Raw genomic sequence first — 19,264 nt, forward strand, 5'->3', positions numbered from 1 at the left:
CAACACGGAAAGGCAGCTAGACAGGAAGAGGAGGGAGCAAAAAAGATCAATTGCTGGCTAAAACAACACTTAACAGAGCGCTTGCTATCTGCCAGACACATTATCTCATTTAATCCTCTAGGTGCTCTTACTGTTACCATGTCCAGATGGGAAGGCTTAGAATCAGAGAGGTTAAGCAACTTGCCTAGAATCACACAGCTAATAACTGGCAGAGTCAAGTTCCAAATTTAGAGGATCTGACTACAAACCCCGGGACCCCATACTGCACTCACCAAAGTGTATCCCACAGAAGATACCACTTTTGCTGGGGACATGACAGGTATGGTGTGAAAAAAATAACAGCAAAAGCATGTGGTCAAATGCACATTTAGCACATGGTAAGTTAAATGGGCTTCTTTACTAAAAGACTTCTTAGAGCTTTTAAATTGCTAACAAACACTGTGAATCTCCACGAGATGAACAGAGCATATGTGTGTCCCAAACTTGTTTGCGCAGGGACTGTTTTCTGGGGGAAGCATCTTGCTGGACCAGATGCCACTTTCAGAAGCATAAAACTCGTGTCTTCTCAACACCCACTCTGTGCTCCAGGTTTGCTAGGGGCCAGCGTAGGGAAGGTGCCAAAGGCAAAAGCGGCAGAGGCCACCCAAAACTCTGGAATCACTCCAGAGCCCTCCAGGCTCGGCCAGCCTCCTGCAGAGGGCCACTCTGAGGGCCCCAGTCCTCCTGCCTATATAAGCCAGGAAGCCGTCTGCATCTGCCAGTTGCCCTCTTGAACTATACAGCCTGTCCAACTCCCGCCAGGGCATCTATCTTTGTGGACTTCACAAAGGAAATTTCTCACCTGAGTTAATAATTGTTGCCTTCAATTCTGAACTCCCTTCTGTCCCTTCTGTGAGGAGATTTGGCATTAAGTCATCACAATCAAAAAGGATAGACTACTTTATCCAAATCTCAGAAAGAATTCTTAGAAAAGCCTCAAGGTGACAGCTATTATACTCCACTGACCGAAGCATTAATGATCCTCTTAAAGATAACACGTTAAAGACGTTTTCAGCCTTGTGGAAGGACACCTCCAGTGAGGCGCTTTTCTTCTAACTACCTTGGAGTCATTACATGATAAGTGCTTGCTCTATGAAGCCCTGTTGTTCAAAGTCCAGTAACTATCCTTCAGCAGAAAGAGTAATTACAGGGAAGTAACTATTTCTTGAATACTATGTGTGTCCTTACTATTCACACCAGTACTTGAGACAGTCAGGAGCTACAGGGCATTTCAGAGGTCAAGCTACAGAGCTGAATGGTTAAGTCTGACCATCTGTGACCAAAGCCCAGAGATGCAAGGCAATGAATGATGCAATGGAGAAGTTACCTAAGAGTCCGGTAGGAGGGGCAGCATTTAGCAGGGGTGTCTTGGGTTCCGAATCACTGCTGTTGAGCCACCAAACTAGGTCCTCTAAAGTATTGCCTTCAACCTGGCACTTCTCTGCTCAAAAACTTTCTATGGGTCCCCACTGCCAAGAAAACAAAGTTTAAACTTCATAGATTGGTATGAAATGCCCTTCACAGCCTGCCTCAAATCCACCTATCTGGCTGCTCTCTACCAGAATCCCCCGTGCACGGCCTTCCTTCCCCTTTTCTCCCCCTGCATTTCAAGCCCATTCCACACCCACCTCTATCGTGAAGCCACTTCCACCTCCATCTCAGAACATGCTTGTCATCTGGCCCTCTAAAATGCTTTCCAGCAAGTTCCATTTCTATAAACTGAAAGTCATCCCCAACCACAAAACTGCCTGAACCACGTCGGATTCTTTTTTAGCTCAGGAGGGGAAACGACTTCTCTCTGCAGCTGACAATCTCCACTGGAGCTCGGCAATCCTCCTATTTGCTGGAAGATGAAATGCCCGATCTCTTCCATGCCTGTGGTTTATATTGCGCCAGGCTGTGTCAGTGCTGATATAGTAACCTCCCATTTTTATTGAGCGGCACCCAGTGTAATTGATGACATCTGCTGGAGCCGATATTTTAAGTGAAGGCTATTCTCAGCCCTGCCTGCTCTCCCCCCAGCTCGGGATATAAATAGCCAACAGCAGCTACACCTGAGGTACAAAGTGGGGCTTCTCAGCTAAGGTCCTCAATTATACCCCAGAAAGTCATGAGGTTTTCTGCAAGGATTTATCTCAGCAGATCGAGTTTTCAAGCCTGCAGAGCTCGGAAAAGAGGGAGCAGGGGCAGGACGCTGCTGGATATGGTTGCTAACATTCCTTGGAGAGAAAAATCCTTGTTTGGACTTTGTGGTTAGATTTAAATAGCATGTTCAAAGGAAGCTATCATTTATATCATATATGCAGATATATCATTTACATATATGAAGTGACAAATGATGCCCACCTTCGGGTGTAACCTTTCCCAATGCGAATTAGTAAAACTTAAAATGTTCCTTGGTACAGTTTTAGTATTTGTTGGCAGGCCCTGGGGAAGAGTAAATCTGGCATTTATTTAGGCAACATTTGATCCTTACAGGACTAGAACCTAAATCTTTTTCTGGACTGGAAAGCGTCAGTTCATGGTCACGATCACCTGCGGTAGCTCCATAAGAAAGATCCTGGTAGGGGTGTTTGCAGAAGGGCTCATTTACCAGGTACACACAGGGAACGTGTTGCTCTACATCTGAGTGTTCTTCCAACATGAAGGTGTAGCCTTTTGAGAAATTTTTAGAAATTTTGATCATTTTTGATGGAAAATTTCTAAATTACAAATACTTTCATATGTTTTACTGTGATTTACTGTGATGATTCAGTCACTGTTAAAGTTGTTAGTTCTCCAAAGAAGACATCAAGATGGCCAACAGGAACATGAAAAGATCCTCATCATTGCTCATTATTAGAGAAATGCAACTTAAAACTACAATGAGGTATCACCTCACACCAGTCAGAATGGCCGTCATCAAAAAGTCCACAAATAACAAATGCTGGAGAGGGTGTGGAGAAAAGGAAACCCTCCTACACTGTTGGTGGGAAGGTAAATTGGTGCACTATGAACAGTATGGAGGTTCCTTAAACAACTAAAAATAGAACTAACATATGGTCCAGCAATCGCACTCCTGGGCATATAATCCAGAAAACACGAAACTAATTCAAAAAGATACATGCACCCCAATGTTCATAGCAGCACTATTTACAATAGCCAAGATATGGAAGCAAGCTAAGTGTCCGTCAATGGATGAACGGATAAAGAAGATGTGGTATATATACACAATGGAATACTACTCAGCCATAAAAAAGAATGAAACAATGCCATTTGCAGCAACATGGATGGACCTAGAGATTATCATACTGAGTGAAATAAGTCAGACAGAGAAAGACAAATATTATATGATACCACTTATATGTGGAATCTAAAAAATAATACAAATGAACTTATTTACAAAACAGAAACAGACTCGTGGACATAGAAAACAAACATGGTTACCAAAGGGGAAAGGGTGAGGAAGGGATAAATTAGTAGGAGCATGGGATTCACAGATGCACGCCACTGTATATAAAATAGATAAACAACAAGGATTTACTGTATAGCACAGGGAACTATATTCAATATCTTGTAATAACCTATAATGGAAAAGAACTGGAAAAAAAATTTATACCTATGTATAACTTCATCACTTTGCTGTACACCTGAAACTAACACAATATTGTAAATCAACTATATTTCAATTAAAATTAAAAAAAATTTTTTTAAAGTTGCTGAAGTGTGAGGCCCTTGGAGCCCACTGGCATAGGTATAGCCCAGACGGGGCCTCCAAAAGAAAGCCTCCCCTAGCACCTGCCCACAACACACACATGCATGCCCACTAAGTCTCCCACCTATAGTCTCACCTGCACACACCTGCATCATAGCCATTAACACATCTTCCACCACAATTGTTCACTGAGCTATTTCCCCATTCCCCACTCTGAGCTCCTCCTGGATGGGCACCACAGGTTTTCTGTTTTATCCCCAGGACCTGGCTTGGTGCTTGTTCCAGAGTGCTAGGTCAATAAATGTTTGAGAATGAATGAATGCATGCACGTATGAATGAACAAAGTGTTGCACTACTTGAGGGCATACGCTAAATGTCTATGCGAAAATTTTAATGCCAATTTTGCTTACAAGAAAACCAGAGTCCGGTTGGAGTGACCCATTAAAGTGACAGAGGAGAGAGCGGAAAGGGGCGCCTTCTATCGTGTTACACGTCAATGCTTTCCTTGACTTCTTTGTGTCAAGTTGACCATCGTGACCACATCAAATACTCAATCTACAGAACTGAAGCTGATTCTCAGAAGCGTGAACCTTTGAGACTCGGTGGGTAACATTTTCCCTCTGAGTTGCAGCATTAATTGCATATACATACTTGAAGTACAATCTGCCACCATTTCAGCAGCAGGGTCTGTGCCAACAGCAGCCCCACATGGAACAATAGAAACAGGGATGTGATTCACAGCAGGTCCTCGCTGTGTCTTAAATAGCTCACAGGAGGACAGAGATTTACAATGGCCTTCAGGAGCCTGGCTTTGTGCTTGCTGGTGTGAGTGGAAAGAGCCCTCTGAGGACCAAGCTAAAACCCAAGCGGTCAGTGAGCTGCCCCTGAAACGAGCTTCTATTTAGAAACATGATGAGGTTATTTAACAAACGAAATATCAGCGCCCCTGAAAGCCTCCCGGGATTAGCCTATTTCTAGACAAGAAAGCTTCATTTTTGTGGCTCATGTGAATTGGACAGCGTCTCCAGGCACAGTCTGTTCCATGAATGAAATCATTGGACTCAGCCCAACAATCCACCGGGTTAGTCTGATAAGCATTTTACTATTTTGTTTCTTTATGTGTTTGTTCTCTAACAAAACCAACCAATGATTATAGTGGTCAATTCAATAAAAACATTTTTTAATCTCTTAGACAATCTCAGACAAATAACCAATTTGATCAAAATAGTTTCTATCACCCCAGTCAATTCAGTCCACAAAAGTCAGTAAAATAAGACAGCTAGGTGGCCTTTAAGAGAAGAGTAAATCAGCATTCAAGGAAGGAAAAATGAGACAGCATTTCCCATGGAATATACAGCAAGAAAAAGTGCATCCTTTACCTTGGTCAAAAGGCTTGTTGGGATTCCAGTTTCTGAAATAATCATCCTATATGAGGAAAAAAAAACAGAAAACAAAGGTCAGATTTCAAGAAGCTTCTCACATAAATGCATAAAAAGCTGCCTTTCCCCCCACCTCCCAAAACACAAAGGAAAACACTAAGGGCTTAGAAATCTTTCCAAGGCATTCACGTGCAATCAAAAATATCAATTGACTTTTTAAATTCTTGTCTTTCAAACTGTATGGATTATACACTAGGAAGAGTTAATACATTTCAGCCTAATATGGAAACAGCACTGCTCTTCCTGGTTTGACAGATAAACGGAGACACCTTCTAAGTGCAAGACTTATTTGCTATCAATTATACCGCTAGTGGTGATGCCTAGCTGTTCTCACTTGGGATTAAGCCTCTGTGTTTGTAACCACTGATAATTCAACTGTCAACATTTCTCCTACACGAAGACATGTAATTCTGGCCCACAATTCCAGTTTTCTAACACTCCCCAAACCTAAAAACAGAGGGCCATTCAAATGTGAGAATTAACCACAGGCATATATTCAGCTTAATACCATGTGTCCCAGGTGTGTAAAGATAAAAACACAAAGGCTGGCCAATCTGGTTCGTTCATAACCATGTCCTTCTTGCATGAAGCTTGCCTCGATTTATGCTCCGAGGCCAGACACTTCATTACTTTGAAAGTGCAAGGGTCCAGGTCCCTCACTTCTCTATCGTCACATTAACCTCTTCCCCACTGCTAATAACCCTTCCCTTCCAAACCTCCATTGCCCACTCTTTCTCCTCCCTGTAAGTGCTCACCCACCCCACTGCGGCCGAGCACACCCACTCTGTCAGCTCAGCTCAACCGTCTGCAACATGCAGAGGCCTCACCCGTGGAAAACACCTCCACAACCATTTTTAGGGCATGTGCCCCCATGCAGTTAATTTCTTCCTGCATATACTCAAATGATCTGCTGGATGTGTTTTCAGCTGGTACCCTGCAGGCTGCAGTTCCAGAAAGCTGTCCAAAATGAGGCCTCGACGCCTCTTCTAGGGAAGTTCATTTAGATCAAAGTGCACAATTAGTTTCAACTATGGTCCATGCCATGCCGTCTCCTGTGGCCGTTTATCTCCGACACCATCTCCTGTGAATTTTATCGGCCTCTGTGTCATTCAATTACCTGGCTTTATTAGATCCTGGTTGCGTTCACCTAAGCCCTTAAATAGATTTTAGGAAACTGGATTTAGAGTAAAATCAGAACATTGCTCCTTGGGCAGTGATTCCATTTTTCCAGAGCATGAATAAACATGGACGGGTTCCTCCGGATCCTGGGGATTCAGCATTAAATCATTTTTAACTCTGAGGAATTGGCCCACTTTGCTCTGGCTTTAAATTTATGGCATAACTGGTCTTCTCACCCATCCGGTTAGGAATAGGTCTCACCCATCCGGTTAGTCTCTGAGGTCTACACCATGAAATATCACTGAGAAAGTTTAAAAGAATCCTTCTGCCACATCTCTCTCCATTTATTATTTTAAATATAATCCTAGTCTTTTGAATTATGTGGCAGCCAGAGTTAATGATTCTAAGTTAAGAGCCGGATGATGGCTGGGAAATTTACCACTTGATTTCTCAGCTTTGATGGCCAATATACTCAGCACTAAATACAAGCAAGTGACTCAGACATTCTGCTGTTCACAAGGGCAAGAGAAGAGATAACCCAGGAGGAACTCACCCTCACCACTGGAGAAAAAACAACAAAACCTCTGTCCTTCCAGCTGTGGTTCATCAGTGCCCTCTGCACATCCAGAGGATGGCACCACCCAACCGCAATCTAAAATCATGGGAACTATTTTCTACTTGAACATGCTGTTCTAATACATGGAAGTCCTTGGAAGCTTAGGATGTGTGTCTAACAAGGAAGGACTGGAGCCAAAGACAAGTTCCTTTGCTTTAATTTCACATGTCACATTCTCTTTGATATCCAAGTGAGGTTTGAGCCGGTCTCAAGAACTGAATATTCCCTAGTGATTTCAACATACGTTATAACTTGGATGGAATGTGAAGCATTCTTCTGGACCTTGCCACATTTCCAGGCTAACTATAACTGCCATTTTTACATATTTCTTGGGGAAAATCATGGTTTTAAATATAAAACCTCTAAAAGTGGCTATCTGCATGAGAATATTTAAAAACTCATTGCACATGTAATAATTCTGCCTAACTGCTGCCCACATGTGAAGGTACACCGGAGTCAAAGCTCATTGTGCAAAATGAGTCCTTCAAACAGCCTCTAGCCCAGCAAGGCCAAGTGGGGAAGGAAAATGATTTCCCTGCATCTGATTGCTTTTGACCTGCCTTAGGAAAGCGGGTGCCAAAGCAGAACCTAATGAGCTAGCAGCCCAGACAACCTTGGGTGTGACCGCTGTGGCTACAGCTGAGAGAGAGGAACCAGAGCCCACTTGGGGGATGGCCACTGAGCACGGGCCACTTAGCGGTCACTGCAGCAGCGAGGTCCAAATATGAGCGGCCGGAGTTCACGGATCAGCCTTCCACACTGGACCAGCCAGGTCTGCAGACATGGGCAGTCCAAGCAGCTGGGCCTGTGCCAATCAATCCACTCTGCCTCTGGGGCAACGTCTGGTAAGGACCATAGTTGATACCATCCAAACTCGCGTGGAAAAAGCCAAAGCGAGAAGAACGCCCTTCTAGAGCTTCACCTCACCCCTGAGTCCCACTTAACAGTCAGTGCTCAAGGGACTAAGGACGACTGGCTGGTCATTTCTCCAGCGCTTAACATCCACGGGCGCCAGCCCAGATCTTCCTTTATCTTATTTTCTATCTAAAATTTTTAAATATAGCATATATTTTAGGTTATCCTAAAACAGACCCAGGACTTGCTGTGCCGTTGACGCTTCTACCTCCTTTCTCACAGTGGCAAATCCCACCGTGGGAAGCAGTGTGCCAGCCCCACACCACCCAGGTGCTGCCCGGTACCTAAGTGCATTATGCTGCGTGGACCCCAGAGCCTGGTCCAGAGACCAGAAAAGCACAGGACTGGAAAAGCCCTCACCTCTGATCTTCCTTCTGGCCCAATAAAGATGTGGCCTGTTAAAATTCAGACTATGGTGGAAGGCATGGTGGACATACTAGATCACACTCGCCAGGCGAGGTGTATCTGTCTGTGTTGGCCTCTTAACGGGTAATTTTATCTCTACTGATGAAGCTTTTAAAAATGACTTGCAAGGACCTCAGCAACAGTTAATTCTTAAAACATACACCTAAATAGAAGTTCGCAGACCTAGATACAGTTATTTATTAAATTCACTAACTCCTATTAGTGCATTCTACCGGCTGAAGGGTGAAGGGTGGCAGTGTTACCATGCATGTATATTTTATTGGCTATACTGCACAGGATAATTATATCAGGCCTCTGCTGGACAGGGCAGAGAACAGTCTTCCTCTAGATTCTCACCGTACGAGGAAGGGCTTATTCCATTTCATGATACCACTTCGAAAATGAAAATCACCTAACTCTTTAGGGACTGTTAAAACCCGGAAGAACCTATAAATTTAAAAAGACTCTCAAATTTGAGCATACTGAGTTATGTCCAAAATCATGAAACATTCCAGGTAAGCATACAGTCATAGTAAAAACACATCAAAAGTCATTATACCTAAATGTCCATCAACAGAGGAATGGATAAAGAAGAGGTAGTACATATATATACAATGCAATATTACTCAGCCATAAAAAGGTATGAAATTGGGTCATTTGTACAGGCATGGATAGAGAGTGTCATACAGAGTGAAGTAAGTCAGAAAGAGAAAAGCAAATATTGTATAATAACACATATATGTGGAATCTAGAAAAATGGTATAGATGATCTTATTTGCAAAGCAGAAATAGAGACACAGACGTAGAGAACAAATGTATGGATATCAAGGGGGAAAGGGGTGGGGTGGGAGGAATTGGGAGACTGGGATTGACACATATACATTATTGATACTATGTATAAAATAGACAACTGATGGGAACATACTGTATAGCATAGGGAGCTCTACTTAATGCACTGTGGTAACCTAAATGGGAGGAAGTCCAAAAGGGAGGGGATGTCTGTATGTGTATGGCTGATTTGCTTTGTTGTGCAGTGGAGGCTAACACAACCTTGTAAAGCAACCATACTTCAATAAAAATTACATATAAAAAAAAAGCATACAGGTCACAGTAAGAAAGCAACAAATGATAACGTCTAGAATGACGAAGAAGGGAGTGGTGCTGGTGGTGGAGGGAGAGTCGTGGGAGTGATCATGGCCCCAATTATTTTTTTAAACCCTCCACCGCTGATCAAAAGAGGTAAAACCATATTCATTTCACTAAATAAATATCCCACTAAACACAATACTGGATCCTGTGAAATTATTGGCACCCAGTGGCTGGTGCAAAGGAATTTAACTCTGGTTTTTCAACTACTTTAGAGATACCCTGTTTTGATAAACATTCATGGGAAGCGAAATCTTTTTAAAATATATACATATATAACACATATTAAATATTATATATATAAAAGATATTAATAAGGATATATTTATCAGGACATGTTAATAAAATACGTATATATACATACATAACAAAGGACATTCTGATCTATAATGCATCTTCCAAGAAAACTTTTAAGCCTCCCTACCATGAAATGATGCAAAAATATTCCTGCCATAATTTTAGTGATTAAGTCTCCTCATCATGGATGTCATAACGAATTGGAAAGTCTCTGGGTTTAGCCCATTTTGATTGGGAACCTGAATTTTTCTTCCCCTGTCCCACAGCCCCCACATGGCCGATGCAATTTAGCTCAACTATTCCCCAGGGGGTTGCCTTTCCAGAGATGCTGATTCCAGCTCCAAAGAATGTCAAAGCAACTCTGAGGAAGAGATGAAGTGGCACAATCAAATGGAAACCACTTTTGAGATCCAACTGCTTTACTCCCACTTACAAAGATGATGATGTAATTTATATAGACCTTACAGCTTTAGCTACTACAGATCAAAGACACTTTGCTCTCATGGAACAGATCATTTCTCCTTCACACATATTTTAGCTAAGTTGTTTGAACACTGAAGTATCATCTGAAGATTACCTGAGGTAATAAAAATTACCAGCCTAGAAAATAAATGGAAGCCTCATTTGTCTCGACCAGGAGTGAGCAGTGGAGACATGTACAGAAGGAAGTAAGGTGAATTGAGGGCAGGCAGCCTCTTGGGGTCATCTGAAGACCCCCTGCAGGTAAATACGAAATAGGAGAAGCATTGCCCTGCAGGGCCAGGTGGACTAAAGCCAGGTTTATAGATCCTAGATGGAGGTTAATCCCACTTTATCAAACCCCAAACATTCACAAAGAGATTAGTTAAGGGGCTACAGGAAAACTGCTCTCCAAAGGACTCAGTGCAAACTAGTTATTTTCCACACTAACTGACTGGGGAGAACAGGAAGGAGGGGTGGCTGGCAGGTGGGAAAAGCATCTCTGAAATGATAACAGAAGTCATTGGAAATGTGAGATTTCCAGGTGACATTATGTAAGTGCATCAGCTGTATAATGTGAAAGTTTCCTGTAATTTCAATTTGTGCGCAGCGGAAGCCCCTACTAATCACGCTGTTGAGAAACACAAAACATTCCATCTATTGGGAAGGAAGTAGCTTCCCAGACACCACCTTACCTCTGAGCTATTTCCAGTCCCATCTCTGGGCAAGCAACGTGCTATCGGTCTCCTCTCCATCAGGCCTGTCCTGCCCACCCCTGGTGAAGAGCCCCAGTGACAATCCTTCTGAATGAAGCGATGGACCAACCAGCCCAGCTTGGACAGTGACTTGAGGTCCCCCGCCCACCCCCCATCACTCCACAGACCCCACTCATGCGAACTCTGCACACCAGGGACTGGAAGCTGGGCCATTAATACATCTTCCATTGGCACATAGCACACACACACACCTGGGCCCAGGCTACTTCTGAACAGGGATGGGTCTTACTCACCTGCACATTCCCCCAGGGCAACACTCAACAGTACACAGTAAGTCCTGGCCAAACTGTATATGATTTAAGTAAGCTGTTCCAGCTTTAACATCTCCGTATCCCTGTGAAATGCCCATAACTGTTCCTGGCGTGCACGTAAGGACAGGTGGGTGTAGGTTTATACAGACACTCTAAATCACGTTCTTCCTGAATAGACTGATTCTTTGATAAATTGGTCTGACATTTGGTATAAAGTCCTGCAGGCCTCAGACAAAATGATTTAGAAAATAACAATGTCAGTTGCTCTGCTCTTTCAATAAATAACCCACCAGTAAAACACAGATAGTAACTGACAATCATACTTGTACTGTAACTAATGAGAAAAGATAAAGCAGTAAATGGACTGTTTCTATGCATTTGATAAATTGCATCCCCTGGACATACCCATGAAAAATAAATGTGTGTGCTCCTGTTTCACTGAACTCAAACAAATATTTACCACTGAGATTTAGGATTTAGAGTGAAATTTACATTTTGCTTGGCAACTATTTTGATGCTATGTCTACACACAGTAGAAAAATCAAAAACCTACCTCAACTTCCTGAGTACGAAAGCATTATAAATGAGAAAAAAATAAAAGAATCACATCAAACGATAGGAAGGAATGTAAACATTTTCGATAATTGCATCAAAATTTCAAATTATCATAACATTAGAAAGGTCACAGGCAGACATTTTCCCGACCATCACTCCCTTGAAAAGGTCCCCTTGTTCACTAAGTTCATGAAAAGAACATTAGGTTCTCAGTAGAATAAGTGAAGCACAGGGAAATCAGAGGGTCCTCTGGTGATCTGTGTCATTACTGTAGGACAAATAGCAAAATCATGATTAAACCCAAATACACAGGCATGATTATTATCTTTGAGAATTTCAAATGATTAATTTCCTATGACACTGGTCCAAAGGGTGAAATTCAATAAAAGTCCCGATATGACATCAGACAGCAAGAATAAAAGACCTTCTACATTTCTGCAAAGAAATTCTTTTGCCTTGCAGCTCCAGAATAGCTTGAAGGGGTCTAAAACCTGAGAAAGACGTGGATTTATGGTCTTGGGATGTGAAATGAATAGGACTGTCATGGCCGCTCGGGTGATTAAAGGATTATAACTGCCACAAAGTCCCCTTCCTCAGGACTGTCTGCCTGTCCATTTCTGTCCATCCAAGCTGGGGTCAGGGGGAGTGACGGCTGATTTGGGCTTCTCTCAAAGAGAAAAGCTGAGTCTGAGGTCCATTCCAGAAAGTGTGCCCTATATCTGGCTGCTTCTTCTGGGAATACAAATGGACCTACGATGCTGCATTTGTACTCTGACCAAGACAAAGGGCGTCTCCCCAGACGCAAAGCCACCCACACCCTTGACCTCGTTAGCAAAATGATCAAAATACCTGAGCTAGCCAGGAGCAGGCTTCTGAATGTCAGATGGGAGTGAAGCAGGCAGGGGCTATGGTGTCAAAGACAGAGGAGACACTATGAACAGGACAGGTTCTGAAGCAGATACAGGTTCAAATCCTGCCTTGAACACTCACCAGCCAGCTGGCCTTGCACAAACCCCTCAGCTTCTGAGATGCAGTCCCTTGATCCACAAAGCAAGACCACTGCACCTGCCTTGGAGGCTGGGTCACCATGATTCACAACAATGTGGCAAAGTGACTGGCATATTACCAGGCACAAAGAAGGACTCAATAAATAAAAAAGTACACTTTTGTGTCCATGTCCAGAGGTTTATAATATTGAGATGTCTCAAAAACATTGAGAGAAACAGGCTTTATAGAAACAATGACATGCTTAAAATTTCAGTAATGTGACTTGTGCATTTGACTCTCACCAAATAGGCCCAAATGAAGGGAGATCAATTGTACTTGGGAACGATAATTATGAAATATTTCAAACGCATGCAATTTTATTAGTCTTATGAATGAAGAGTGACTTAGAAAAAATGCAATGAAATATGAAAGCATGAGTTGCAAGCACATCGCTGTTTAAAGGTCAGGCACCCATTCTCTAAGATTCAGTCACCCTGTCTATTAAGAAAAGATATTACTTACACCATAGAGCTGTCTGTATAACCAGTGAGGTGTTTTGAACCATTGTTAGCAATTACACATCGTATAGTTCTAAGTCAATTTAAGTTTCAATTTTGACTCACTATATCCCGTTAAGTGGACTGGACCTGCTCTGAACAGGTAACATTACTGCATAATCATTAACTGACACGTAGAAAACAGAGGAAGGAACCGTGAAAAGGTCCACCTCATTGACACACCAAGTAAGACCCTTGCCGTCTTGGAGCATGTAAACCTTTACTTTACAGAAAATACAAACTGTACTTGCCTAAGGCCCAGCCCTGTCCGAGTATCACGAACTCCAAATTCATTAGGTCCCTCTATCTTTCTGAGAATGCCACTCTTACCACCCCCGAGGCTGGCAGGCCTCCATCAACATCCAGATGCTGCCTTTTGGAGTATACAACACTGGCTATGAACTATCACCACACCCCTTCCTCCCCACCCACCCTGCACGGGAGGTGCCAACCGCAGGCACTGGAAAGCAGTGGTTCTCATCCTTGACTGACCACTGGGGTCACGGAGGACCTTTCTAGACACTGATGCCTGGCACCACCTAGGAGATGCTGATTCGGTGGTCTGCGCCATGGCCTCCACAATGGGACATTTAAAGTTCCTCAGAGGATTCTAATGAGTAGCCCCCATTGGCTAAAGGAAGCCACACACTGATTCAATCACAGTGACTGAAAGGTGACCAGGGGACGATCAGGTCCACCACAAACAGCAAACCCGGTGCGGCCCATCAGAGGCCTCCCTTCCCCCAGCTTCCGGAGCTTTCCAGAGTTAAATTCACCTTCCACTGTCAGGTCTGGCCTCAACACCTCTGGGGCTCAGTACACGGTACCTCTGGGCGCTCTGCTGGCCAGGCCAGGATCCAGGCTGGACTGGTCCCTCTTCCCTCCCTCTGCCATTCAGGCATCAACCAGGCCCCCTCCCTCCCTGGATCTGTCACACCTCCCACTCTCTGCAACCACAGCCTCTCCCTCAGTCGGGCCCCCCAGCTGCCCCTCAGGTCACCAGCATGTGCCCAGCCAGCCTCTACTCCCTGTACCCTGCTCAGGCTGTTCTCCATGCTGCTCCCACGGGGACCCTCTGAAGGGATGCCTGCCCTCATCAGCCCCCAGTATCAAATACTCGAGTTGCTCCCCACAGCTCCCAGGCAAAGGCCAAGCCCGGGAGCAGCATACAGGGCCCTGCAAGGCACAGTCCCTGCTGAATCCTCCAGTCCCCCTGCAGCCACACCCCAGCCCACACGCTTTGCTCCAGCCCCACAAGAACCACTTCTTGGTTCTGCAACAGCCATGCTTCCTTCGAGCTCTGAAATTCTGCCCATGCTGCTCCTTTTGTGCCTGAAATACTCTTCCTCGCCCTTCTCTGATGAACATTTGCTGCTCTATCAAATCCCAGTTTAGACTAGACGATGCTCCTTGAGCGCGAACCTCCCCGTCCCCAATCCCTCCACATCAGAGATGTCTCAGCCGTGTGGTCTACACACAGCACTGACGCAACCGCTCTGCAGTGGCCGACCGCTCTCCTGCCACTCAACCACACAGCCAGCAGTCCCCACGGCCAGGGGTGGGACATCTTCACCTCCACACCTCCAGAGCCCAGCACATGCCCATCTTGCGACAGGTACTCAATGAGCACCTCCTATGAAGAAAGAACCATTCAATCTCTGTTGCTTCTTTTACACCAGAGTCTTGGGCTGCAACTCCCCAATTAATTCCCCGTTGACTCAGAACTTCAGGCTCCGTGACCTGGAGGTTTCCAAGGAAAGTGAAATGGGCAACTCCCTTTGTGTAACTTAAACTGGGGCAGTAACGGGAACCTGGCACCAGCAGGGATGACGGCAGAAGACCTTGGAGGGATCGACCAAGGAGGACAGGTGGACCCCTGCCCGACAGCCTCGCCCCACATCTGCTAACACCCCAAGTCACCGCAAGGAACACACAGACTTCATGACTTGGCTCACCACGGCTGGCATAAATCGGATGCAAGATTCAGGACCTGCATCAAGGTGAAGTTGAAATGAAAAAGTTGAAATCCAGTCCAAAATATCCAAGTGATACTGATAGCAACGTTAACGTTCATCATATAGGAATAACAGCAGCTACCATTTTCCGAGTGTTCCCCACGCGCCAGGCGCCGTCCAAGCCAGCTGTGTTCTAGCTCACTGAACTCATATGATAACCGTGTGAGGCAGGCACAATCAGCACCCCGATGACATGGCTGGGAAAGCAAGCTTCGAGAGATCGCATTTCAATATAAGGTCACACAGCTAGCGAGAAGCAGGAGGATTTGAACTCAGTTTTGCCCGACTCCGAAGCTCATGCTCTAACCGCTCCACACCGCGTTAATGGCACCATGTGAAGGGAGGACCAGTGAGGTATGTGAAGACTGGAGACCCTGGGAGACAACACGGGGCTTGTTCCCTATTGGAGATGGAACACGATGGTTGCAGGAGATGCCAAGGGACGGAGATGAGCACAGAGGCCTGAGGCCTCCCAAGAGGCTCCCTCTACCACTGCATTGACCCTTAGTACATCTGAGCCTGAGCTTCCCCGTCTGTGAAAGGGGGGATTCAAACACCTGCCTCACGGTTCTTTGTGAGCTTGGACAGCAGGTCCATCTGTCCTGTGCCTGGCCCCAAGAAAGCAGTCAGGACATCCGGATGTCCTGACCACCCCGTACCCCAGATGGTTCCCTGGGCTTCAGAATCGTGGCCAGCAGCACTGATGACAGCAGCCTCAGGAACAAGCCCCCCTGAGGAGCACTTTGTGGGCTCTGGACCAAGCACTGCCACCACACCTGTCTGCCACCACACTCTCTGGGGCCCACTTCAAAGTGGAGCATTCAATGCCGACATCAAGCCACTGCACAGAGGACGTGGTGGCTTCGGTACCACCCATCTCTCTGAGAAGCCATGACCACAGATTTTGCATGAAATTTTCATTAGCTGCACAGCAAGGCCTGCTGCGGTTCCTCCCAGCCCTACCATTCAGCCTCTTCTCTTGGAAGGAACATTTGGGAAAGTTAGCAATAAAAACTCCCTCACTGTGCCCCTAAAAGCATCCTAGCAGCCTCCCTGCCTGCCCTCCTCTGCATCCTGAAGCTCTGGCCCTTGGACCATGTACACAGCAGATGCTCCTTACCAAAGCCCCAGAAATCAATCTGGTCAAGGTCTTTTGTCCACTTCAAAGCAACAATGTCACCATCAGAATCTGAGAGGGTTCATTTGAAATCTGCAACTTCTGAACTTCTTTCCCCCGTGGTAAGAGGTCACCAGGGTAGACAAGCCTGCCAAATAGACCCACACTCCCAAGACACAATTTCCCTCTGTGATCACTGGCAAAGCTTCCACAGGGAAGGCGGAGTGTGCCCTGTCTGAGGTACAGCCACTGCTATAACTAGGGCTTGCCATGAGGGTAGAACAATCCTCTCACACTGACTGAAAACCCTCCATAGGACCCACACTCCCAAAGTCTGCTGGGTCCAACCAATCCTGGACCATGCAGATGGGCTAATTTTCCTCTCACTCAACAAGCACTTATGCAACTCTATGATGGGTGTAACCCAGTCTCTCACGCCCAGCACTGCCAAATAGATGATGCCTGGTAGACTCAGGAGACTTAGAGAAACAATCCCAAAGTACTTCAGCCAGGCTCCACACTTGGGAACTTGCTCACCTGGCCACTCGGACAGGTAGATGATGTACTTACGTCGTATGACAAGACAGAGAGTCCAGAGAAGCTATAAGAGAACTGTCCTCATACCAAGATCAGTGTGCGTGAGTCCCTGACTAATGGGGATCTGTGTACTCTGTGAACATCTAGCTGTCCTGTTGCCCTCCAGGGCTGTTTCCATAATCTGTCCATGTTCAGTGAGGGCCTGGGGCACCCACAGAGACAGAGCAAGGTCGAAGCTGCAAGGACGTTGGGGGCGGAGGCTCGAGGACCTCCGTGCCTGAAGAGATATCCACGCCTAATCTCCAGGCACTAAGGAGCCACTTGGAGGTGGGCGGACTTGAAGGTGGATCCCATCACACCAGTACTTTCCGAAGGAGCCCAACTGAAAGCAAGGACACCAGTGAAGAAGTTCATTCTACGTGAGCACAATTATCACCTACAGCATTTGCTGCACATCTGCCTTTGTGCCAGAAAACAGACACGAAGAACACCCAGCCCTTACCCTCAGAAGCCCACAGTCTGGCCAGGGGAAAGGGAACCAGAAATGTCAGCAGATGAAGGCATAATAGTACCAGGCAATGTGCTCATTATGAAAAGAAAATAGCTACAGAACACAGAGGAGGAAGCCACCAACGATTCCAGGGAACCAGGACTGACTCTACTGAAGCACTGGGACTTACGCTGGGTCTGGACGGACAAGGAGTTTTCCAGGCAGGGAACGTGGAGTAGGTGGGACAAGGAGCCAGCAGTTGCGATGAGCAGGACTCTTTGCTGCAGCAGCCCTCAGCTCAGGCAACAGGAGAGGAAGCCTGAGCCCAGGTGCAGCCACAGAGACAGGACAATGGGAGACATCTGCCGGCTCTGCCCAGGGTCTCCAACCCACCACGGCCACACCACTAGGTCTGCCATCTGCTCTGCAACCAGAAATCCTGTAGCTGCTGTGGCCGGTCACTGGCATCACTGTGATCCGTCCACTCCAGCTGGAAGGCTGAGCAATGACACTATGTCTAGAGAAGACGCACTGACCCATGGCATGCCACCCCAGGGACAAGAGCCAGCTCACATCCTGGCCCTTCCAAGCAGCAAGCGTCCCCATGCCACCTGTTACGAACATGTGTAAGTCATATGGGCCACAACTGCAACCACCTAGTCTCTGTGCCTGTCGCTCTCTCTGTCCTGCAGAGACACACTGCCAGCTTGCTCCACCTTCCTTTAGTAAATAAACATCTCTCCCTTTGGAGGTGAGATCCCTGAGAACAAAGGCCATGCCACGTGACCATGCTCTGGGAACCAAGACCCTGGAGGTGCCCCCTCCCCACCCGCAGTCAGTGATAACAATTAAGGGCCTCTTGCTCTCACCGAGCCTTTGAAAGGTTCCACTCTTGTTTGCAGGGGACAGTGGTAGGGAACCAGGGTTCCCTTTTACCCATCTTTTAAAGTCAAAACGCTCCAGGGCAAAATTATCAGGTTACACCATTTATATGGTAACAAAACACACATCAATAAGGACATATTTATTTCTTGTGAAAGAGTACTCAGCCAGCAGAAGCCATGTAATATTTTTAGTTTTACGCTTTCTTTTAATTTATTATTTGGAAAATAAGAGGAATGTTAATAACAATGCAGGTCCCTTCCAGCCCTAAAATTCAATGATTCTAAATATGTCAGACAATAAATCAAATACGCCTGACAGCTCTGTGTAAATAAAGTGGAAGCAATTTTCGGACTAGCAAGGACTACCGTGTACTGGAAGAATCCAAGGAAGACCAAAGCAAGAAGCTGCTTTGTCTTTGAGTTTTATTTCTGCTTCCAAATTTTAAGAGCCCAGCAAGAACACAAAGAGTAGTTATGCCCTAGATCTTTAAAATCCCTTTCCTATTAAATAACTTATGAGCGTTAAAGAAAGAGTCCAGTTGGGTTTTTTCACATGATGCTACTCAGAGAGAACTTTTGAAAAAAATTTCCAAGATCTAATTCTTTAGCTAAATTACCTTCTTGTGTAAGGTGGAGACTCCTAGAAAGTCACATACAAAAACATGGGAAGAAAGAAACCAAGAAGCAATAAAAAGGACCAACGATGCAATGTAACTATCTCTTCCACTCGATAACCACACCCTCCCCATGCCCAGAGCCCACCCCTCAGAGGCCTGGGAAGAAAGAAGGGGCAGCCATGACCACCAACAAGCATGAAGCAGCGCTGGGTCCCGCTCATTAAAATCGATCTTCTCATTTAGCCAGTTGCATGGTCACATTTTCTAGGTATCTCAACTGTCCTTAAAGAGTGCCCATGATTCACCATAAGAAGAAAAAAACACAAAAAAAGAAGTAGAGAAAAGTCAA

The 19,264-nt window shown here is 45.4% G+C and overlaps 1 protein-coding gene across 2 annotated transcripts in view; it reads right to left on the minus strand.

The window, feature by feature from the left end:
* SPOCK1 (SPARC (osteonectin), cwcv and kazal like domains proteoglycan 1) overlaps positions 1 to 19,264 on the minus strand; it is a 537,444-nt gene that overhangs the window by 277,421 nt on the left and 240,759 nt on the right. The window contains exons 3-4 of one of the 2 annotated variants that reach the window (XM_024752469.1): positions 11,710 to 11,718; positions 5,113 to 5,158 (exon numbers count right to left, since the gene is read on the minus strand). In XM_024752469.1, the coding sequence (XP_024608237.1) occupies positions 5,113 to 5,158; positions 11,710 to 11,718 (55 nt within the window). The remainder of the gene's footprint in view (positions 1 to 5,112; positions 5,159 to 11,709; positions 11,719 to 19,264) is intronic. The other variant, XM_024752470.1, reaches the window with a different exon arrangement.

Source organism: Neophocaena asiaeorientalis, unplaced genomic scaffold (assembly GCF_003031525.2).
Source record: "Neophocaena asiaeorientalis asiaeorientalis breed wild unplaced genomic scaffold, Neophocaena_asiaeorientalis_V1.1 scaffold204, whole genome shotgun sequence".
Lineage (NCBI taxonomy): Eukaryota > Metazoa > Chordata > Mammalia > Artiodactyla > Phocoenidae > Neophocaena > Neophocaena asiaeorientalis.